At 34.3% G+C, this 25,003-nt stretch overlaps 1 protein-coding gene across 4 annotated transcripts in view; it reads right to left on the bottom strand.

Moving 5' to 3' along the window:
* l(2)37Cb (DEAH-box helicase 16 lethal (2) 37Cb) overlaps window positions 1-25,003 on the bottom strand; it is a 311,532-nt gene that overhangs the window by 132,016 nt on the left and 154,513 nt on the right. For all 4 annotated transcript variants that reach the window (XR_016550053.1, XM_090410204.1, XM_090410206.1 and 1 more), the window contains 2 exons: window positions 18,010-18,120; window positions 876-991 (listed from right to left, as the gene is read on the bottom strand). Coding sequence is in view for 3 of the 4 variants with exons in the window: in XM_090410204.1 (XP_090266330.1) it covers window positions 876-991; window positions 18,010-18,120 (227 nt within the window). In the remaining variant the exon portion in view is untranslated. The remainder of the gene's footprint in view (window positions 1-875; window positions 992-18,009; window positions 18,121-25,003) is intronic.

Here is a 25,003-nt window from a genome sequence, read left to right as displayed (position 1 = left end):
CTTACAACAGAGAATCAAAAAATGGACTGGAGTTTAATAAAATATACTATTAACTTTCCAATGAATTTTACAGAGGTCCTATTACTCTAAGAGTTCATCATTAATGTATATCTGTCAAAAAAACATCATGAGGGTGACAAATGATGCTATTTACACACAATATGATTATAAGAGGTGTTAAGATCTGTAATTGTGTGGACATGCTACTGGACAGAAATTTTCGTTAATATCCAATACATCAACACAACTGCTAAATTAATTCTTGATTCAAGATGGCTGAAAGAAAGTTTTGTCCTTCCCCTGTTATAATTAAATATTTTATTAGGAAAATGATTTGAATTTTTTTTCCCCACTATAACTGAACCTTTTTAATGACAAAATAAGTAAAACCAAATTATGTTTATGGTATATATGCAAAAAACAGCACAATTGCTGTGATTATACAAAACACAATCCTTTCATGACTGTTACTTGTGAATTAAATTGTCAATCATTACTGAAGTAAATGTCTTACATGCCTTATCATACAAGCCAAACTATAGTCTGAAATTATTTAGTTTTAACTGACCATTTCTTTTCCTTCTTCTTTATACAAACAATGAAAGCATTTTGATGGTAATGATTAAGGTTTAGAAAAAGTGGATAAAAAAGAAGAACAACTAGGAAAGTCCGACTGAAACACACACACACACACACACACACACACACACACACACACACACACACACACACACACACAGAATATGTTAAATGTATATGGACCATGTGTAAAATAATTAAACCAAACAAGGTTCTCTAGCAACAAATGTTTGAATATACAATGCCAGCAGATTGTCAAAACTTTGATGCCAAATTATTGAAGAATTAACACTTACCTATAGCCTGCAAGGTCGGGTTCTGAAAGGAATTCACGCAATAACATACCGTCAGTCATGTACTTTAATACTGTTCGCTCTGAAGTGCAGTTTTCAAATCGAATGCTATAACCTACCTAAAGACAGCAATAATGTTAATCAATTTAGTCTAATAAAGAATAATGCACATGAATTCATAAAAATAACACACTTGATGAATAATACTATTACTTAGCAAGATAAAGGGTTCATTAAAATGAATACATCCTCCTTTTGATTGAAAATTCTATTTTCTATGCAGCTTAAACCACACGTTTTCATAATCCTGAAACAAAAGCATTACTGCATGCATTCTCTGCCCAGTTTATCTTTCTACATGTGCAAGCATCAAAGAAATCATTACCCTGTTTGATGAAGGCCTTAAGTGGCTGAAAAAGCTCGATGTTTGGTCTCCAGAACAGGATCTCATTTACATAACTCTAAGCTCACATATAATATTGATGTAATATAGGTTAACTACTTTCAGGGTAGGATTCACATAAAATTATTTAAAAATTAATAAATAAAAAAAAAAGCAAAACAAATCCATTAACATCTTTTATTCTCAGAGAGTGAGTAGGTAGGACTCCTTGATCAGTCATCTCCACCTTTCAAGCTTCACTGATACTGGGCCCAAGCTATCAATGAACCAAAAGCTTTCAGGATAAAGTGTATGCAGGTAGTGATCATTAATCCCAACACGTGCATTACTATCTGTAAGAGAGAGAATTATGACTGATTTTCTTGAGTTCAGAATTAAAATCTGAGTTTACAGGGGGAGTTAAATGCTAATGGAAAATATCAACTAACTGAGGAAATGACCAAAAAAAAAGGCACAGAAAAAGTTCCTTTAGTTGTAACTGGAATCAAATTTCTAATGGTCTTGCTTTGGGTGGCACAGCACTACAGATGCAATGTCATTCATCTTGTTAATAATTTTGTTTTTATATGTTATAGAAGGAAAAACTTTGCCATAAATGTTTTTCTCAAGAAAAGAAAAAAATGTACTGTGTTTAAAACTTTTAATTTCTTTCCTTTCACTAACATTCTGTTTTTTTTTCTATTGTGAAATTCTGAACCCTATGCATAGTCTGAACTCAATCAAGTGAAAAGTGATTTCCAAAGGTAGCCACTGCTACTTTACATTATAATGTAGATACTTAGTGTGACACGTGGAAGTCAATGCACTTTCGTATGCCTATGATATACAAAAAAAAAAAAAAAAAAAAAAAAAAAAAAAAAAAAAAATTATAAAGTAACAGTATTTTGTATGCAGACTTTTACTATGTCCTTATGCTACGGGAAAATCAGGATGAAAACAAGAATATAATTTCTTGATTAGTTTAAAATACTACTCATTCCAACAGAAATGACTTTCAACTTGAGTTATCATTTCAACATACCATTTTTGTGCTAAGTGAAGACAGCATCTTTACACTTAGCACTGTCTCTTTTTTTTTTCCCCTTTCCTGTTTCTGCCATTTTGATGGCAGCACAGTACGATAAAAAAAAACACAATTTTTACAATATAAATGACAAATGAATGTAAAAGAAAGACCAATGCAAGTACTTCAGCTACTTTTGTAAGTTTTTTTGAAAAAACAAAAGCATTGGGGAAAAAAAGAACATTAAAACAAATGTCAAATTGGCAAAATTATTCTGACATTTTGAGAAAAAGAAGACTGAACAGGAAACAAATTCTGCTGAATAATAAAAACCAGTTATTAGATTCATGCAAGTGCCATCAGGGAAATGAAGGAGTAGGGATGGCATTGAATACTAAACATGAAGATAATCTTGATTGGCAGGATTTTTCAAGTAGTGTAGGAAAATTTAAAAATGGGAAATTGGACAACAAAACTTAATATTGTACCTATTGTAACATAGAAGACTCCAATAAGGAAGAAGGAATTTTTCATGTCATAAAAAAAAAGGTAGCTGACAAAAAAAGTCCTTGCTGGAGATCTAAACAACAGAACAGGAAATGGATTTCAGACCTATAAAAATGTTTTGTGAATATCTGAAAGAAGCAGCAAAGCTAATGATAATAATTGTAAGCAGTACTTTTTTTCTGGCAGTACACAACGGTATGCAGTAGTACCGGCACCTTTTTTCTTAAGTTTTTAAAAATTTTTATTGACAGCAAAATGCATTATAAATATTCTGGTACGTGGTACTGTGTTCACAAATTGAATTTTCAGTTTTGATTATTCATAACTGGCACCCTGCTTTCCTGTTTCATAGGTCGGTATGTAACCGGAAACAGGAAGTTGTGTTCACTTTTGATTGCTTCCAATATCGGTTTATCAATTCTATATTTACTCTGCAAGAGGCAGGTGTTCACATGAGTTTTGAATTAATCTAAGTTAAATCAAAATGAGTAAAATAAGTAGTTACTTTATGCCAATGAGAAAAAAAGTAAGGCTGAAGAAGCAGAAATTGTTGAATCTACTCGTGATCCTGTAAAACAGAAAACTAGCACCGAAAATACACTTGGTGAAGAGGATCACGAAACCAAGACGAAGATCCACGTGGTCAAAAGGAAGCAGCTTCTGATAACGATTGGCCCGAATATTGGACATTTTTGCAGAAAAATGACTTCTGTAAGAGAAATGAGTGGCTGCATGTCAAGAATAAAATGTTGGGCTGCAAAGTGGGTTGTGATGTCGGAAGTCTTGTCGATAAACACATGGGAATGAAAATTTCAGCGGAGTGGTCAAATGGTAAAATCAGTCATTTTGGAGAATCTCACAAACAACAGTTAATGTCATTAAGAAAAAAGATTTATGATCATAAGGAGAGTGCAGTGTACAAAGCGAGATGACGAGGGTATATCGGAGGATATGTTAAAAGTGTGGAAGTTGCTGTAATAACATCTTCATGGTGAGTACTGGCACCTTTTTTTTCCAGGAAAAAAGCACTGATTGTAAGTAACATGGATTAGTCATCACTAACCAGTGTTCCAACACAAATCTGTGCATAAATTCATGTGGATAGGGGGATAATAGACAAGAAATAAGTTTTATTGAATGCTAACTATTGAGAGTTATATCTTCAAGTTGATTCAGGAAACAAGAGAATACAGGGGATTAAATAAAAAATGATTATTCAGTTTTAAGCATGGGGGTTGGGTGCTGTGGGGGGAACCCTCCTTTCGAGTCACCTGAATTCAAGGAGAACTGGCCTACCGGTCCGCAACTTGGGGGGGTGGAACCCCCCTCCCTTTCGAGTTTTCAAAATTCAAGTCATCAGAATTAAAGGAGAACCGGCCTACCAGTCCAGAACTTGGGAGTTGGGCGCCGTAGGCATTGGGGGGAGGGGGGGGACAACCTAGTATATATATATATATATATAAAGTTAATATATTTATTATTATATTTTATTAAACTTAAGTTTCAAAAACTCACTAAAAAACTTATGAGAATACAATCTTTGGCATTGGAGTTGCCTTAGCTTGCACTAAAAGACATGAGTGCTATCGAGGCATCCATATGCTCATCTTTAATTAGTTCTTTTGATTAAGGTTTCACTGGCTTCACAGCTGTTTTGAACTGTTGGTTCTCATTGGTGATCAGGCAGAAATCTTAAAATGACAAGAATCCTCATTCAATACAAAAGCAATTCTGTTTCAGAGAATTGTGTTTTTCGTAGCAAAAAGTCAGTGCTTAAGAGTAATAATCAAACAAGAGCCTAAATGTATTTCATTTTAGCATTGTAAAATAAACAGATCAATCCATATTTCATGTGCTACTTAAGAAACTTTAAAGTTTCTTAAGTAGTGCATGGTAAGGCAACTCTGATGCTGAGGGCTGTATTCTCATAAGCTTTCTTATCTTTATTCGAAATTCTCCAAGTTTCTATATATATATATATGTATATTCAGCAAAGAAATAAGCACATATCTTTAACATCTACTATTTCTGTTTATTTTACACTACAAAAATGAAGACTTTGATATCTTCTTTGATAGAAAGAGAAAATAAAATTTTACTTTCCCTAAACATAACTGTCAAATATTTAAGTATTGAGCCATGACTTCATTTTGAAATATGAGATGTTGAAATCGATATCATGGTTCCATTCACATTTTATAGTCAAATGTAGAAAATAAAAAGGGTAAAAGTTTCAAAAATTTACCACAGAGTTTGTAAGAACAATCTTCTCTTAAGCTTTCTAGTAAATTCTTGAAAGTAAGAAAAATTTCTACATTTCATACTTTAGTTTGTTTCCAAATTTCGCTATAAAATAAAAACATATCTATAATATTCTCTATTACAACGAATTACATAAGACAAATATAAGCTTGCTGGTTCTATAGTTTAATATTTTATTATGCATGCAACCTCCACCCACTGAGAGATCACTTATAATGAATTTAACTTTCTGATATAGCTTACTTATACCACAGAATGCATTTTTGTCTTCAATCCGGCTCGTACGTTTTTTTTTTTGAATTTGGTCGAAACTTAATCATTGCATTAATAAAAGGTGAATATATTGGTTGCTGGGCAGAGTTTAAGCCAAGTCAACTCCAATTCAGATCTTGTTCTCATAAGCTCACTGGTAAAAGTAAATTTACCTTAACTAATAAATAAACTTAAGTTCTCATAAGCTCATTGGTTTCATAAGAAAGTAAAGTTTTGAAATGAAATTAAAACTGTCATTTCATTTCATTTCATAGAGAACATTGTATTTAAAAAAATAATATAGCATAAAAAAATCAGAAAAAAAATTGCAATTATTTCTTCAAATAACAAAAATATCAACAAAACTTATTTTAAATTGTGACATATAGAGAATAATTATGGATTTAATAATCAAAATGAATTAGTGACAAATTATGATGTTGGAAAATGAATTTTTCAGCATTCTTTGGAGTAGCATACGTCTGGTTTCTACATAAATATTTCTGGCATCAAAAAACTCTTTTAAGGAATACACTGGTGGGTAGTGCTGAAAGAAATTTTCCATGAAATTGTACTGCAGACTAAGTTTACTCAATTAGCCTTGGAAACCCTGCTTTTTGAATGGTCACACAAAATAAGGGGAGGTTTTTCCTGCTTGGATGTGTTTGTTATGATGCATTTAATGGAAATTTTTCTGTTCGGCCAGTCGAATACCTGAAAAACACATTGAATCAGCCGAAATAATGAATATTTGCTGCATCCCTAGTTTAAAAAATCATTATTATATATAGGTATGAAAGGAAGTCAGGGACTCACTAAAAGAAAGAGTTTTGAAGGTGTAATTTGTAATCTGTCATACCTTTTACTGAAAACATTTACTGAAGATGCACTCACAATGTCTAGTGGCAGCTTATTCCATTCACTCACCACATGGCATGGAAATCTCATCCACACGTATTTCCTCACTATACTCTTACTCAGTTTCCAGATGATGACTCAAATTCTCCTTCTCCTCAGATGCTATGATCTGAAAAATTTCCCAATAAGGTTGGTCGATTGGTAGAGTCTCTGCTACTAATGGTTCAGCAAAAAGTTAAGCAAGTTTGAGCATGGTTAGTAGTTGGAAGGGATTAATTCGTTGCTGTTGGCACACTCTCCCTCAATGAGTCTTTGGACTCCCTGGAGGTGTCACATAATAATAATAATATGCATAAGATCCCCTAGCCAGCTTGTATGTTTATCACATCTCTTTTCTTTCATTCATTACTCCCACTCCTTAAGTTTGTCTTCATATGCAAAGTCAGAGTTGGTGCTGGATTTTTTTAACTGTTTCTATGGAACCAAGGTTACTATACCATAGCACAGCAATCCAGATGTGGTCTTTATAAAGTAGAAAAATAACTCCATATTTCTACAAGTTAGCATTATTTTCAATACTGCAGTCATCCAACATGATGTCTTAGCCACTTCAGCAATGTGGCCGCTAAACTTCTCTAACTTGATGTCTCCAATTGCTCCTGAATTTTCAGCTTCATCAATTACTTGCAGCCAATTCCTATTAATTCTACTCAGCTGGCAACATCTTCAATCCAAAAAGCATAACCATGCACTTAACATTAAAGTGACATTCATCAGCATTTGCTCAGAGAATTAAGTCAGCCTACAAGGATCCTGTATCAGATGTGTCCAGTGCTTTTTTTTTTTTTTTATGCAAGCAAGTTCGTTCAGTAGAAGGTAAAGGCCCGTAAGTGAAGCTAAAGAAAGGTATTGTGAATTTTGTCTTATGTTAACTAGAAGTTGTTTGTGATAGGTACCATTTGTTACACCTGATGTCTTGAGAATATAATATCCTCAGTTATCATGGTGTAACATAAAAAAAATAAATAACATAAATAAAAACCCCTGCATAAAAGGAATAATTTAATTAATTAAATATTCTTGCATCCAGTATAAATTGAGTAAAATGTAAAGGTCTATTGTTTAGTTAAGATAACAAAAGAAAAGAATGTATTAAGATGTATTATGACTAAACAAGGAATTTGTATTAAATAAGTAGCTAACTAAGAATTAATATAGTAATGCGATTAAGAATGAGGGAGTTAAGTGCATAAGTATAAAAGAATGAGTCATGAAATACGCTATGTAAGAGGCTACAGATTAAGCATTAAGTAGAATTCTGAGAAAAGGTTTAAAAGGGGGTTAAGATAGAGGCTAACAAGAGAAATAACGGAATATCGCTTAGGGCATATGCCCGGATAGAAACTTCATTACGAGTTGCCGATTAAAATGACGTATGGCTGCAAAATGCTACCCAATTGGTAGACAGACGGAAAACAAGTAGGAGGCGGGAAAAGGAAGTAAGAAAGGGCCCGTTAGGAGAGCAGCTATAAAAGGGTTGGTAACCCCCCCCCCCCAGAGGCAGAAAAGGCTTTTCAAAGAGTAGGCTCTTCTGGGTTGAGAAGACGTTTAGATAGTCAAGGAGGCTTTAGGCCTTTCTGCCAGAGGAGAAGAAATGTTTGGATAGTCGTGGTGGTTTTAGTTTGGTTTTCTAGTGGATTTCACGGTGTTCCTGAGTGGAGAGATATGGCTTATATCCTCATGCCACAAGGAATCAAAGGTGAGCGGGAAAGCTATTCCCGTATTCCTATGTAGAAAGCGAAATATGCCATGGAGTCATAGGAAACTGTGAAGATGTCGATGTCCTCGTTTCGGATAGTACAGCCGACCGCGCAGATGTTTATATAGCCCTGAATTGCAAGAAGTTATGCAAGCAAGTTCGTTCAGTAGAAGGTAAAGGTCCGTAAACGAAGCTATAAAGAAAGGTATTGTGAATTTTGTCTTATGTTAACTAGAAGTTGTTTGTGATAGGTACCTTTGTCATAATACGGAACTGTTAAAGTGATTAGGGAGAAATTATAATAGGACTTTAGAATTTAATAGAGAGTGTTAAAAGTAAGCTAGCTAGTGTTGATAATTTGTGAATAATTAATTGTCCTAAGAATCTTGAGTGCCTACTATATTGTAAAAGGAAAGTTAATGACATAGTTGTGTGTTAATGAAGTAAATGGTTTTGTTAATATCGAGTTTGATTAGTGTGAATTGAGTAATCAAGTAGCCTGAGGAATTTGAATGCCTAGTGTGATGTGTAGAAAATCGGAATTGTCATAAGTATGTGCTAGAGTAGTTAATGATTTTGTTAGTGTACTTGAAGTTGAAAAATCTAATAGTGTGTGGTAATCTAATTTGTCCATGTTATGTGAATTCATGTTTTGTATGAAATTTTGTGGCAGCATGATCGTAGTAACTTTTGTCGAATCATAGCCCATCTACTTGTATTAAGCTAATTTTAGTGTGTAAGTAATTTAGTTGAGTATTTTGATATGTACCATGTTTAGAGAAATAATAAACCTTTTGTTTAATGATAAAAAAGTTTTCTGATATCGCTAATCCAATGCACCGCTTAGAAACATTCGAGCCTAATCACGCGAGGAATTAATGTTAAGAAACGGGAAGTTTAAGGAATTAATGTTGAGTAACAAGAAATAGTGTCGCGACTGCAATAGTTACACTTTCAGATATTTGAATTCTTTTTCTCTGTTTATGTATAAAATATCCTAAACTAAATATCCCAAATGGCGCAGTTAAAATACAAATACTAGGGATACTACGGGGAACAATAACTCAGATATTAGTAGAAATTTTGGTGATGTCTTGAAAGTAGAAGTTAGAATAATATAGATGAAGGCGATTTGTAAGACAAACAAAATCGTAAGATAGAATAGGGACATAACAAAATGGCGCAGCCAACAGGATGTAATTTGGCTAATAAAATCTAAAATATAAGCTATTTACAATAAGTTGGTTTTGGTAGCAGATCAGACAACTAAGAGGTAAAATTTAAGTTAAGTTTTGTTGAGAAATTTAGAGAATTGACTAGTGTAAATTGGATACAAGTAGGACTGAACCCTCGAATAGTTTAAACATGGACAACAGCGAATTTTTTTGGTATATTAATCCACAGCAAGTGTTCCCACAATTTTCGGGTGAAGAAACAGATGACGTTCTAAATTTTTTTGGTTATGTAGAAGAGCTTAGAAGAGTTGGAGGATGGACTGATTTTCAGTTGCTAGTCCTACTCAGAAGTAAACTGGTGGGAAAGGCTAAAGCTTTCCTGTATTCTTCCCCTATTCTTAAGGAAACCCTGGATTACTCCCGATTTAAGTCAGTCCTAATTTCTGAGTTCTCAAAACTAGGAAGCTTGGGACCTAACTTATGGAAGCTCCAGAGATGTTCTCAAGAAGAAAAGGAAAGTGTGGCTGAGTTCCATAACAGGTTACTGATGATAGCTAGTACCCTAAGTGTCAATAGTGAAGAAAAACATCACTTGGACTGGGCCATTTTCCAACAATTCAGGCAGGGAGTCAGACCTGAGTTGAAAGAAACAGCATTCGATAAGAAACTATCTAATTTAAGAGAATGTTACGATGCTGTAAAAGAACGAGAACAATTGCTCGGAGACCTTCGTCCCGCACATGTTCAGGCGTCAGTGAATGTCATTGAAGAAAAGAAAACTTTTGAAAGAGAGCAGAGACATATTAAAGAGAGTAAGAAAGGGAGAGACAGATCAAGGACAGGAGAGAGACTAGATAAAGGTAATAAACAAGAGATAAACAATTTGGCAGAGTCTAATATTGATTCAGATAAGATAAAAGATATTGTAAAGCAAGAGATCGAGATACTACAAAAACCCATTATGGATAGGTTAGGTGAGGTAATGAAACAATTGGGAACATTATCTGCTGGAACCCCAGAGCCTAATTGTAGCAAAACTGAAGATACAATTAAGTTGGTTAAACAAGAAGTTAAGCGTCCTCAAAGACCCCTTCTAGATAGAGTAGACTCAGTTATGCAGAGATTATCTGAAATTGTACCTCAACAAGAAACAGTTATTTTCCAGAATCAAGAAAGAGCTAATGAGCCTAGAGACAGAAGGGAGCCTCCTAGATGCTTCAATTGTAACGAGATAGAGCACTTTGCTCGTTTCTGTTTTAGAAATAGGAGATCCCCCATGAATAGTAATAGATATGAGTCGAAGTTTGGGCAAACTCCTCATAATTATGTAGATAGGCAGAGAAATCATGAACAAAGAAAGACGGATATGATAATTAAGGGTAAGATACAAGGTTTGCATTGTGATGTATTGTTAGATACGGGTTCACAGGCCTCTATCATATCGGATCATTGTTTTCAAAGAATAAAATCCCATGGATGGCGAGGCGTTTCTAGATTAAAGAAACCGATCAGATTATTGGGGATTGCGACCTCTAGTGTTTACGTAAATAAGAAGGTTAGAGTGAAATTGTACTTACATGAGTTTAATATGTGTATTTGGCAGGAATTGTTGGTCCTCCCAAGGACATCTCGCCCAAGCTCACAAATAATTTTAGGCATAAGATTTCTAGAGAAGTATGATTTCTCATGCAACTTCTCTAGTAAGGAAATGTTCCTTATGGGAAGAAAGCGGTCAGGTAAAAAGAGAAATTATAAGGTAAGGAAGTATAGAGAATCACATCAGGGCAGGATGATGAATGAGACTAATATCGTACTAAAAGTACAGTCTAAGAAGGATAATGAAGAATGCATTGATAGCCAGACTGATTCTTCATTAACTTCATCTTGCGAAAACAACTGCCAGACTGAAAATCACCTCATTACAAACGTCAAAGTAGCGGAAGATCAAAGTGTAGAGGAAAGGAAATTAGAGGAAAGTAGTCAGGAAAGGGTCGATGTTAATTTAATTGAGAGACTTGAAAGATCTGGAGGTTATTTTAAACACACAGGATGGAACATGAAAAGGAGAAAAGAAGTGAATGTACAATCTAAGCAGCAGTTCATTTATGCTGACTTCTTGTGTTTCATATTTAAACTTAGAAGGACTATAAGTGAGTGGTTAATTTGTGATTTACCTCTTGCTATGAAGGCTGCACACATACTCACTGATTGTATAAGACTTGCAAATTATTATAATGAGAAGAAAGGTAGTCAAATGTAATCAGAAGAAGGAAGGAAAAAAGGGGGAAAGGAATATCTCATAGGATAAAGAAATTTCTCTTAAAGAAATTTTTTTTGTTTAAAGGGGGGACCTTTGATACACCTGATATCTTGAGAATATAATATCCTCAGTTATCATGGTGTAACATAAAAAAAATAAATAACATAAATAAAAACCCCTGCATAAAAGGAATAATTTAATTAATTAAATATTCTTGCATCCAGTATAAATTGAGTAAAATGTAAAGGTCTATTGTTTAGTTAAGATAACAAAAGAAAAGAATGTATTAAGATGTATTATGACTAAACAAGGAATTTGTATTAAATAAGTAGCTAACTAAGAATTAATATAGTAATGCGATTAAGAATGAGGGAGTTAAGTGCATAAGTATAAAAGAATGAGTCATGAAATACGCTATGTAAGAGGCTACAGATTAAGCATTAAGTAGAATTCTGAGAAAAGGTTTAAAAGGGGGTTAAGATAGAGGCTAACAAGAGAAATAACGGAATATCGCTTAGGGCCTATGCCCAGATAGAAACTTCGTTACGAGTTGCCGATTAAAATGACGTATGGCTGCAAAATGCTACCCAATTGGTAGACAGACGGAAAACAAGTAGGAGGCAGGAAAAGGAAGTAAGAAAGGGCGCCGTTAGGAGAGTAGCTATAAAAGGTTTGGTAAACCCCCCCCCCCAGAGGCAGAAAAGGCTTTTCAAAGAGTAGACTCTTGTGGGTTGGGGAGAAGACGTTTAGATAGTCGAGGAGGCTTTAGGCCTTTCTGCCTTTTTGGCAGAGGAGAAGAAACGTTTGGATAGTCGCGGTGGTTTTAGTTTGGTTTTCTAGTGGATTTCACGGTGTTCCTGAGTGGAGAGATATGGCTTATATCCTCATGCCACAAGGAATCAAAGGTGAGCGGGAAAGCTATTCCCGTATTCCTATGTAGAAAGCGAAATATGCCATGGAGTCATAGGAAACTGTGAAGATGTCGATGTCCTCGTTTCGGATAGTACAGCCGACCGCGCAGATGTTTATATAGCCATGAATTGCAAGAAGTTATGCAAGCAATTTCGTTCAGTAGAAGGTAAAGGCCCATAAGTGAAGCTAAAGAAAGGTATTGTGAATTTTGTCTTATGTTAACTAGAAGTGATAGGTCGACTACGCCATTTTGTTATGTCCCTATTCTATCTTACGATTTTGTTTATCTTACAAATTGCCTTTGTCTATATTCTTCTAACTTCTACTTTCAAGACATCACCAAAATTTCTACTAATATCTGAGTTATTGTTCCCCGTAGTATCCCTAGTATTTGTATTTTAACTGCGCCCTTTGAGATATTTAGCTTAGGATATTTTATACATAAGCAGAGAAAAAGAACTCAAATGTCTGAAAGTGTAACTATTGCAGTCGTGACACTATTTCTTGTTACTCAACATTAATTCCTAAACTTCCAGTTTCTTAACATTAATTCCCCGCATGATTAGGCTCGAATGTTTCTAAGCGGTGCATTGGATTAGCAATATCAGACAACTTTTTTATCATTAAACAAAAGATTTATTATTTCTCTAAACATGGTACATATCAAAATACTCAACTAAATTACTTACACACTAAAATTAGCTTAATACAAGTAGATGGGCTATGATTCGACAAAAGTTACTGTGATCATGCCACCACAAAATTTCATATAAAACGTGAATTCACTTGACATGGAGAAATTAGATTACCACACACTATTAGATTATTCAACTTCAAGTACACTAACAAAGTCATTAACTACTCTAGCACATACTTATGACAATTCCGAATCTCTACACATCACACTAGGCATTCAAATTCCTCAGGCTACTTGATTACTCAATTCACACTAATCAAACTCAATATTAACAAAACCATTTACTTCATTAACACAAAACTATGTCATTAACTTTCCTTTTACAATATAGTAGGCACTCAAGATTCTTAGGACAATTAATTATTCACAAATTATCAACACTAGCTAGCTTACTTTTAACACTCTCTATCAAATTCTAAAGTCCTATTATAATTTCTCCCTAATCACTTTAACAGTTCCGTATTATGACAATGGTACCTATCACAAACAACTTCTAGTTAACATAAGACAAAATTCACAATACCTTTCTTTAGCTTCACTTACAGGCCTTTACCTTCTACTGAACGAACTTGCTTGAATAACTTCTTGCAATTCAGGGCTATATAAACATCTGCGCGGTCGGCTGTACTATCCGAAACGAGGACATCGACATCTTCACAGTTTCCTATGACTCCATGGCATATTTCGCTTTCTACATAGGAATACGGGAATAGCTTTCCCGCTCACCTTCGATTCCTTGTTGTGGCATGAGGATATAAATCATATCTCTCCACTCAGGAACACCGTGAAATCCACTAGAAAACCAAACTATAACCACCGCGACTATCCAAACGTTTCTTCTCCTCTGGCAGAAAGGCCTAAAGCCTCCTTGACTATCTAAACGTCTTCTCAACCCACAAGAGCCTACTCTTTGAAAAGCCTTTTCTGCCTCTGGGGGGGGGTTACCAACCCTTTTATAGCTGCTCTCCTAATGGCGCCCTTTCTTACTTCCTTTTCCTGCCTCCTACTTGTTTTCCGTCTGTCTACCAATTGGGTAGCATTTTGCAGCCATACGTCATTTTAATCGGCAACTCGTAATGAAGTTTAAACCCCCCTTTTAAACCTTTTCTCAGAATTCTACTTAATGCTTAATCTGTAGCCTCTTACATAGCATATTTCATGACTCATTCTTTTATACTTATGCACTTAACTCCCTCATTCTTAATCGCATTACTATATTAATTCTTAGTTAGCTACTTATTTAATACAAATACCTTGTTTAGTCATAATACATCTTAATACATTCTTTTCTTTTGTTATCTTAACTAAACAATAGACCTTTACATTTTACTCAATTTATACTGGATGCAAGAATATTTAATTAATTAAATTATTCCTTTTATGCAGGGGTTTTTATTTATGTTATTTATTTTTTTTATGTTACACCATGATAACTGAGGATATTATATTCTCAAGATATCAGGTGTAACACTGGTATTCATTCTATGTTAACAGAAAAAATTAAAAATTAGAAGGTTTCGATTAAAAGAAAACTAAAAGATTATTTACTGATATTTTTACTTCATATTTTGATGTTTTCGGAATAAGAACAGCAAATTAAAAGCATAAATTTATTATACCAAATATCTTAACAATAGATGTGGTGGTTGAAAATATAAATTTCAATAACTAACTATGCATATATTTACATAATAGGTAAACATTTAAAAAATTTCTGAATATTATAAATTTTACATGTACAGCAGCAGCGTATGTCACTCATCACTATTAATAAGAGTACCAGTACACTGTACTCCCCCCCCCTGCCCCCAAAAAAACACTGGAAATGTCTCTTATCACTGACTTTGCACCACCTGCATATAATCGAATGTTTCTTTCCAGATCATCCCAATGTTAGTAAACAATCATTATGAATAATTATGTAGACAAACTACTGTATTATAGAAATTACTTTAATTGGATTAAAATAATATTTCGCATTTTAACCATATAGTTTGCGTATGTGTGGTGGTGGGCTACGTATAACTCCTTTCATCGACAGTTGATCCTAGCCTGACCGCTGGTGTGGAAAAAACAAATCATAAATTGGTGAAACTATATCAGCAGTTTAGTTATGTATAGACAGTTGTCTATCCTTCACTGTTTACCATAAACCCATACATAAGGGCCGATACATACACAAAGACTCATATCCTACATAAAAACCAAGTTAGCACCCTTAAAAACAGAGTTCTAACAATTTGTTCTGATGAGTAAGCTCTGAAAAATTAATTTGAAATAATAAGCAAGTGTTCACAAAAATTGGCTACAACAAGGATTCTAATCCATAGAATCCTTCACAAAAAATACAACCAAAAATAAAGATTACAATATAATAGACAAAACTGCAAAAATACAACATTGGGGCCACTTTTAAACCACTAATGAAAATAAAAAGGATACAGCTTTTCTAAGGATCCTTTCCTTCCCTTACCCACATTGGTGAAACAATATGTACAATCCCAAAACAAAAAGTGCACAAATTACACAAAATTCTTTCATTGTGGAAAAGAAGTGAGCCTTTCTGACCATGTACTGCAAACGTTGCACAGGATTGATTGTAACGGCACCAAGCCATTATATTGGACCAAAACTTGGTACAAATGTAAATTCAAAGAAACGTGAAATGCATATTCAGCAATCCAATCTCAACAAAAATGGCAACTTGAAAGTCCCAGAATTTGGTTTATCTATGACCCACACACAGCATCCAGAAAAAAAAACTCAAACAATTTTCAAACAGGAATAAGTCACATAACTGAATATACTAGGAAGAATAATAGAAATCTAATCTAATAATCATCTGGCAGCTCTCAAACAAACAGAACTGAAAAAGAAAAAACTATAGGAACCTATACTGGAAGTTTTTTCACTTGGTTTAATCCTTTTTCCAAGTGTAAGCAAACGAAGTTTGCACCTGAAGTATTTTCAGGACTGTGGCAACTCGTATAAGGAAGCTAAGATTTCACATCACTTGTCTTAGTATCCCATAATGCAAAGCACATCTCCTTGCATACATGTATAATGCTATTCATTATGGGAAGGGTCACTACCCAGACTGGTTTCTACCTTTATTGAGTTCATGGAAAAAGGATTAAACCAATTATATAATTTCTTGGTATCTTTAATTTATAGTATAACCAAGCGAAAAAAATTCCAGTAACGTTCTCTAATCCAGAGTAATTTAATAATAAGGTGTGACGTCTTTCGGCAACTCATATATGAAAATATGACTCCTACATTACTTCAATCTTAGTATCACCTCTGGGTCCCACTGAAGAGACCTCAATAAAGGTTGAAACCCTTCCCATAATGCATAGCATTATACATGTCTGCAAGGAGATGTGCTTTGCATTATGGGATACTAAGGCAGGTGATGTGAAGTCAAATACTTCAGGCACAAACCTTGTTTGCTTACACTTGGATAAAGGATTAAGCCAAGTATATAATTCCTTGGTATCTTTAATTTACAGGAAACTATACCCTTAACTAAACTGCTTATGTAATTTTACCATTTATATTTTTCACACTAGAAGTGATCAAAAGGGGTCGATATTGATGTAAAGGTTGAAGTATCAAATACTATTTAAAATCTAAGTAAAGTAAGTTTTCTAGCAAAGTAGTTTACCTCCATAATTATTCATAATGAAGGCTGATTACAGTGTAATCCTAAAGAAAAAAATTATCCATATACAAGTTTTAAAAATGAATAGTCCAAGGATAGAATTTTGGGCTATCCCAAGTCACCCCATTTTCTTAGAATTAGCTCCTCCATACATTACTGTTTGAAAACTGCTAGAAAGCTAGTCTCCAATCTATGCTACATGCATATTTTGCATACCCACTCCTTTAACTTTGCATAATAACTTCCGATGTGAAATCTGCCAAATGCCTTAGTAAAATCCAAAAGAATCACATTATATCCATTCCCTTAACCAAAATTTTTTTATGCTATGTTGCATTTGAATAATTTTTCTGCCTGGCTTTTCTCTCTCTTTCTCTTGCTAAGTTTTAAAGTGTGAAATCGAATTTTACATATTGAATGTTAAGTTTTTCTTATAATAATTAAACTATTTGGACTAAAAAAAAAAAAAGCAAAGAAATATTAATATACATATAAATATGACTTTTAAAGCAGCTATAACACTATAGATTAATATATAATTATTAATTAGCACAACAGTAATATATTTTGCCAGTGTAATCAGGAAATGTACATCAAACTTTAAGGATAAGGAAACTTTTTAATGAGTTTTTTCTTTTTTTTAACTAAAATAAAGAGACAAAAGGCTACATATAGTTTGGTGATGCAAAGTTATATAAGCAAAGTGGACACTAGATTCAGCATTATTTGAAAGCCAAATGTAGAAACTATGAAAGTTTTGTAAAAATACAGAGCCTATGGGAATACACTTGCTGGCATTCATGAGTTGCCCAGTGCTGACTACCTAGAAAACAGCCCAAGCTTCTATATATATATATATATATTTGCCTTCTATTAGTCCATCTTGATAAGGTTTCACTGGCCTGACAGCTGTTTCGAACTGGTTAGTTCGAAACAGCAAAAACTCTCATTCAGTACCAAGGAACTTGAAATGTTGGAGAGGTGTATTTTTCGTAAGCGAACTATCGGTCATTGTCAGTCGCTAACATAAAGAGCCAAAAGGCTTTAGTTAGTTCACAATAACAGAAAGCGAATATATAGATGCTTGGGTGATGCCTATGTTTTCTAGATAGTTCACGCTGGGGCAGCTCGTGAATGATGAAGGATGTATCCCCGTAGGCTCTCTGGTACTTATTTTTATGGAACTTTCAGAGTTTCTGCATTCAGCTTTGAAATAATGCTGAATCTAGTGTCCACTTTGCTTATATAATTTTTAATGAGTATTTTCAAAGTATAATCAAATCACATGATAAGATACTAGAGTATTGTTCATGGTGATGGCACAACATACAAGTGATTGCACTCAGTTTACGAATAGCAACTAAGAAAAACATTCATAAACTGACCTCATTTCCAAGTTTTATGCCAATTTCTTCAGCAACTCTTGCTGCTACACTCATGGCAGCAACCCTTCTAGGCTGCGTACACCCCACTTTTTTATTTCCTTTGGTATAACCCTATTGCAAAGAGAAAAGGGAAAAAAAAATGATATATCAATTATTAGCTATGTGGATATCACAAACACAATTCCTAGATACAAATCCTAGATTCATCATAGCAAAACAAATCTGGTATAGTGCATTTGAGGAAAGAGACTATTTTCTCTACCCCAAAATGGTATTCCCTCACTGCCCACTCTAGAGCTAATCTCATGTAATGGATCAGCAATCTGCTCTATCTGTAACTTTTACCTCTATTCAACAGGCTTTCAATAAGTTTTAGTAAATCGATAACTTTAATAATTCCCTTTAATATTAATCGTACACGAGAGGTTGTACAGCACACCAGTGCTGCATGTGGACAAATGAAAAAGAAAAAAGGAACCTATTAATTTTTTTTTTTAATATATATAACTCTAGGTCGCAGTTCTCAGACTGTTTCAGAGTATAGAAGCAGAAGGTATGAAAGAGTAGGAAGAGAAGTTGGTTCAGTAAGTTTGGAGTTGGAGAGTGACCAGCAACTCATGTGGTTATGGGTTTTAGGGAATACAGAGAAATGGTGTCAGAACATTCAGCAGAATAGCACTTATGAAATGGCACAAAGTATAAGCCATGTGTCTTTGGGGTAATGACTGGAGTAAGTTAACAAGTGAATTGTCAAACAAGCAAGTTATCCTCTTCTGCACAGTATCAAGCATTTTTAGAGATGCTTTAGGTGTATCACCCCATATGTGAATACAATATTCTAAGATAGGTCAGATTTTGATTTACATGATGTTATGAGTAGAATTCAGTTTTGGATGTATAGAAAGAGTATGGATGTGATAAGCTTATGCCAGGAGAGGCAGGTTAGAGGTGAGGAGATATCCAAGAAGAGATAACTGATCTTGTGATGAAATATTGGTATTATTAGAGATGAGGGAGTGAAGAGTAGTCTTTCTTGCAAGAAATAAGGCAGGACTGCATTTTGGTGTCACCAAAGTTAACAAGTCCTCAATCCACTGAAATACAGAAAGGAGATAAGTGTTTAAGATGCTGATTATGGAAGATCTCGTGGCCTAAGATATTAGCCACTGCAAGATTGGTCAAAAGAAAAACTGTCATCAGCATATATGGATGATGTAAGTCAGATCTGCTGCAGACAATAGTAACAAAATTCATACTGGTAAGCTCCCAGGTGATGAAAGGGTTGATTGTTGATGACTATATCCTGTTTTGTTTTTTTTAAAATATATATATATGGCTGGCTTTTATCTCCTTTCTTTTGGATGGGGTGTTTCATTCTGAAAGAATGATGCTAGATGAGTATGAAAGATTGTAAAGATGACACAGAATTAGGTGTCAGTTCAGTAACAAAAATATTAAACACAATTTTGGGAAAAGGGGGTGGTGGTACCATCAAGATCAGAAAACAGAAGATGAATCCTGAATTCCATCACTCCTCTATCTTTGAGGCATGCAGGAAGCAGTTCTTGGTAGTGTGAGTGTGCACGATTTCCCTTAACAGTACAGGTGTCAGAGAAGAATGAAGCCTAGTGGCTTCATTCTTCTCTGACCTCCTAGCCTTTATTATAATGGGTGATATTATAATGGTACTATCTGGATGCATGAGAGAGAGAGAAATAGAGAGGAAGAAACACAGATGGCCAGACGTTGTGGCAATTGTCTTGGCAGGGGACCAGAAAGTTGGAATGGTAGTGAGCAGGAGACAAACATACGAGACTGAGAGTAATGTGAAGGGTGTTCTGAAATAAAAAAACAGAGATGAGGCTAAGCTCAGAATTATCATGAGGAGAGCTGACATCTACAATGTATATATCAGGAGAACTCATTAAAAAATGATCAAGTGTGTTGAGAGAGTGAAGAAGATTACAGGGAATTCTGGTGGGAAAAAGGACAAAACACCATTATTGATGGTGAATAGCCCAGTGACTGAAAGCATGATTAGTGAAACTGGAGTAGAAAAGCCATTCAGAGTTCTGAAGGTTGAAGTCTCCAGGAAAGATTACTTCACTGTTAGGTCATCCAGACTGAAGACTGTCAAACTGGAAAAGATCGGAGGAGTTACCGGAATTTGGAAAGCAATAGAGACAGCACATGAACATAATGAATGAAAAATTTTGAGTCACAAAAGCTCATAAAGAGGGAACACAAGTTTAGCATTCTCTGGCACAAAACAATAGTCTACAAATGTGCAGAGTGTATTTAGGAAAGTTGAGGTAGTCATCATCACCAAATTCCTGACATGTACCCTCTAGAGATGTACAGTATACTATGATAGTACTACATGAAAAACTTATACCATTACTAACTTCCTATCAACAATTTTCCTCCAATTCAATCTGTTATCTGTCAAGCCTTCAACATTATCAGATCTCATATTTCTGTCTTCTAAAGAACTTTTTACTGTATCAATCCACCTATATTTTTGTCTTCCTCTGGGTCCTTTTCTTGCTAACCTGGCAGAGAATACTTGTTTTGCTACTCTTTCCTTCCTATTCTGTTTAAGTGACCATACCACCTGAGATTAGCTCTGCTAATACATTCCTGGATGCAAACAATGGCAAGTCCTTTCCTAATATCCTTGTTTTTAATATGATATTGCCACCTGTTCATGCCCTTAATCTTTCTAAGGACAAGTGTTTTATTTCTAACCAAGCTCTCAGATCCATAAGTTAAAATTGACTTGAACACCGTGTTTGTATTCAGCTAATTTAGTATTTTGACTAATTTCTCGCTTATTCCATATAAATTTATTCTGTTGACTTCCTACCATACCAGCTTTGTTGATTCTGTTGTCTATTTCCATATTTGATTTACCATCTTCACTAAAAATTGTGCCTAAGCAGTTGAAATGTTTTACCTTGTTCTATAGGTTCTCCATTCATAATGCAGTTGATATTTTCAATGTTTCTGCCTTTTTTTTTCATTGTCTTTGTCTTGTTATTGCTGATTTTCAAACCAAATTTATTACAACAGATATTTTATGCCTTTACTAATTAAAGTGTGGATATGTATTCTTGATTGCATGCCTTTTGAGTATTTTTTTTACCACTGTGCTATCACTGCTTGTTTCATTTAACAATTTTTCAAAGTAATTATTCCACACATCAATGATATCTTTTTCTCCAGTTTTGATGTCATCTTTATCATCTCCAATTCCTTTTACATCACTTGACTAACAAACACACGTAATAACCACAGTAATAAGTTTTAATAAGTAAATATTTTCATGTTTGAATTAACTGTAGTGATGTATCCTAAGTATCTTAGGATACATCACTACAGTTAATTCAAACAATACTAGGAATAACATACATTTAGGGCGAATGATTACAATGGAATCCCAATATGCGTGCAGAAGCGTGTTATAGAATTAAATGAAAATATATCTGGAGGAATAAAATAAAAAAAAAATTACATTAAAATAAGATAACATACATAAAAATTATTTCGCACAATTTTGTATGACAATTTCCCATACTTCAGGAATAGCAAGAACGTCATTAAGGTTTAGATTTGGTCTGTGAAGTATGGCTTCAGCACATTCACCAATGGATCCTATGGTTTGGGTTTTCACCTCCATGTTGTGCAAGGCCAGATTTCTGCGGTTAGATAAGACGGATATGGTCTTGATGTTTCAAAATGCGTTTATGAACAGATCTGCCTGTCTGTCCATAGTAAGACAATTTGCAGGAGCATGGAACCTCGTACATGCCAGGTAGCATCAGAGGTGAGAGTTTGTCTTTAAGAGAAGGTAACAAGTTATAGATCTGCTTGATTGATTTTATACACAACATTGAAAGAAACATCGGCCATCTTTCCAGTATTGAAGCCAACAGACTTCGTTTTGAAATAGCCAAAATAATCTATGATGCCAAACCTTCAGACTTAAATATCCCACCATCAGAATTGAAAGCTCTTACCTCCTGAAAACTTAATAAAAACATAATCATCACCAGAGCTGACAAGGGAAATACCACTGTTGTTCTAGATACCAATTTATATGACCGAAAAATGAATTTACTACTCTGAAATCAAACTACTTACGCCAAACTTGATTCTAAACCTACAAAAAAAAAAGACAGCTCAAGAAACTGAACAAGTTACTTGATGAAACCACTTCCTTAGATGAAGAAACAATAAAAAAACTCAGGACATACCATGCTAGGCCTCCTAGAATATACGGTTTACCTAAGTTTCACAAGAATAAGATTTCATTCAGACCTGTAGTGGATTCTATTAGCAATCCGACTTACAAGTTATCAAGATTTTTATCTAACCTTCTCCATCCTCACATAGGCCACTCAGCCTCATCAATTAAAAATTCCACAGAGTTTCATGCAAAAATAAAAGACATTCAACTGTTGGAAACTGACATGTTAATTAGCTTTGACATTGTCTCCCTCTTCACTAATATTCCCCATAAGGAAATGGTAGACTTGTTAACTCAAAAATTTCCATCTGATATTGTTGAATTATTCAAATTTGTTATTACTTCCAGTTACTTCACTTGGATAGAAGAAAAAATTTACAAGCAAGAGGAAGGAACAGCAATGGGGTCTCCCTTATCACCAAACTTTACAAATCTGTCTCTAGAATGCTTCAAAGAAAAAATTTTCACGTTTAAACCCAAACCAAAAATTTGGCTATGTTATGTCGATGACGTCTTTGCTGTCTGGGGTCATTCCGAACAAGAACTACACCTGTTTCTAGATAAAATAAACCTTCTTCATCCTCGCATCAAATTTATGCAAGAAAAAGAATCTCTACAGGGTATCTCCTTTCTGGATTTACACATCCAAAGAAAAGAAGATGGTTCCATCTCCACTTCTATCGCAAGCTGACATTTTCAAGTCGCTACATTCACAATTCTTCTGCTCATCATCCATCTCAAAAATTTGGCATCATTAAATTATTAGTAACCAGAGCACATAGATTCTGCTCCTCTGAAGAATCTCTAAACCAAGAATTGGAAATAATCAAATATACAACCATACTAAATGGATACAATCTTAAAACAACTCAAAAAATCATCAGTCACTTTCCAAACATCAACCTAGACAAGAAAAAGCTCATAGGATTCCCATACCTTATGTCAAAGGCATATCCAAACGTCTTTCAAAAATTATGAAGAAATACAAACCAATCAATCAGATCTATAACTTGTTACCTTCTCCTAAAGACAAAGTCTCACCTCTGATGCTACCTGGTGTGTACGAATTTCCATGCTCCTGTAAATTGTCTTACTATGGACAACCAGGCAGATTTGTTCATAAATGCATTTTGGAACATCAAGACCATATCCGTCTTATCAAACCGCAGAAATCTGGCCTTGCACACACGGAGTTGAAAACCCAAACCATAGGATCCATTGGGAAAAGACCAAACTTCTACATAGATCTTTATATAAACAAGAACGTTTATATAAAGAAAGTGCCAAAGCCCTACTTCACAGACCAAATCTAAACCGTAATGACGTTCTTGATATTCCCAAAGTATGGGAAACTGTCATAAATTGTGTAAAATAATTTTTATATGTGTTATCTTATTTTAATGTAATCCCCCCCCCCGGATATAATTTAATTTAATTCTATAACGCGCAACTGCACGCATATTGGGATTCCATTGTAATCATGCACCCTAACTGTATGTTATTCCTAGTATTGTTTGAATTAACTGACGATGTCCTAAGATACTTAGGATGAAATATTTATTTATTAAAACCTATTATTGTGGTTATTACATGTTTTTGTTTAGTCATGAATTCTCCACAGGTTTAATTGTACAATAAAATTTTACAGCACTTATTCTTCCTTTTCTGACCTTTTTCAACAGCCTCCAGAATATTTTGCCACCCACGTGATATTTATTTTCTATGTTCTTGGCAAAGACTTCCAATAACTTTTATTTAGATAGTTTTACAGTATTTAGCTTCCTTACATTTGTCTTTGTAGTCTCTAAGAGCACAAGGTCAGTTATTTGCCAGGAACTTTTGATATGCTTTCTTCTTTTCCTTCACTGCTGCTTTAACTTCTTGTGTCCAACATGGAGTTCTGATTTTTCTATCCTTGCAAACAACCTCACCACATGCCTCTCTGGCTGAATCAATCAATGTTTTCTTTAGGGCTTGCCACTAAATCAAGATTTGGTTCCTGTTCACAAACTGTTTCATTTTTTTTTCAATAATGTTTGTGTATTTCAGTCTACAGTTCACATCTGAGAGTTGCTCAACTTTTATTTGCTTTAAAACTTTCTTACATGTTCTTATTTTCAATATGAAATTCAATTTTATCCTGCTCTAGACTAAATAGTGATCACTTGCAATTTCAAATCCACTGTAACTCTAGTGTCCTGCACCAGTGAGAAAACATCACTATCAACAATAACATAGTCAATGAGACTTTTCTTATTCCTTGCCTCTTCTCTTCATGTGAATTTATGCACATTTTCGTGTTGGAACATGGCGTTAATAATAACCAGTCCACGTCCTGAGCAGAAATCCAACAGGTATTTGTCATTATTATTAGTTTTGCTCTTATCTTCAAATTTTCCCAAATATTTTTACATGTGTGACAATCATTTCCTACTCTGCTATTTAGAACCCCAACAAGGGTCAACTTTACTTTTTTCATTATGTCAACAGCTTTCTCTAAAGCGTCAAAAATTTCTGCACTTCAGCCTCGTATTTAGTGTTGTTAGTGTTCTCCCTGATTGTTATTGCCTAACAATCAGGGAAAAGTAGGAATTGCAATAGTATTGAACACTAAATACTTGGATTTAGAGATTTGAAGCTTTAGAGAAAGTAACTGATACAATGTGGACAACAGTGGTGAGGCTATCTTTGCAATTCCATTAAGAACAAGATATTAACTGTCTGTAAGTGTAACTGCACATTTAA

The sequence above is a fragment of the Typopeltis vanoorti genome, chromosome 20 (genome assembly GCF_054136105.1).
Source record: "Typopeltis vanoorti isolate ZY-2024b chromosome 20, IOZ_Tvanoo_1.0, whole genome shotgun sequence".
In the NCBI taxonomy this organism is placed as follows: domain Eukaryota; kingdom Metazoa; phylum Arthropoda; class Arachnida; order Uropygi; family Thelyphonidae; genus Typopeltis; species Typopeltis vanoorti.
This window is presented reverse-complemented; position numbering and strand designations above follow the sequence as displayed.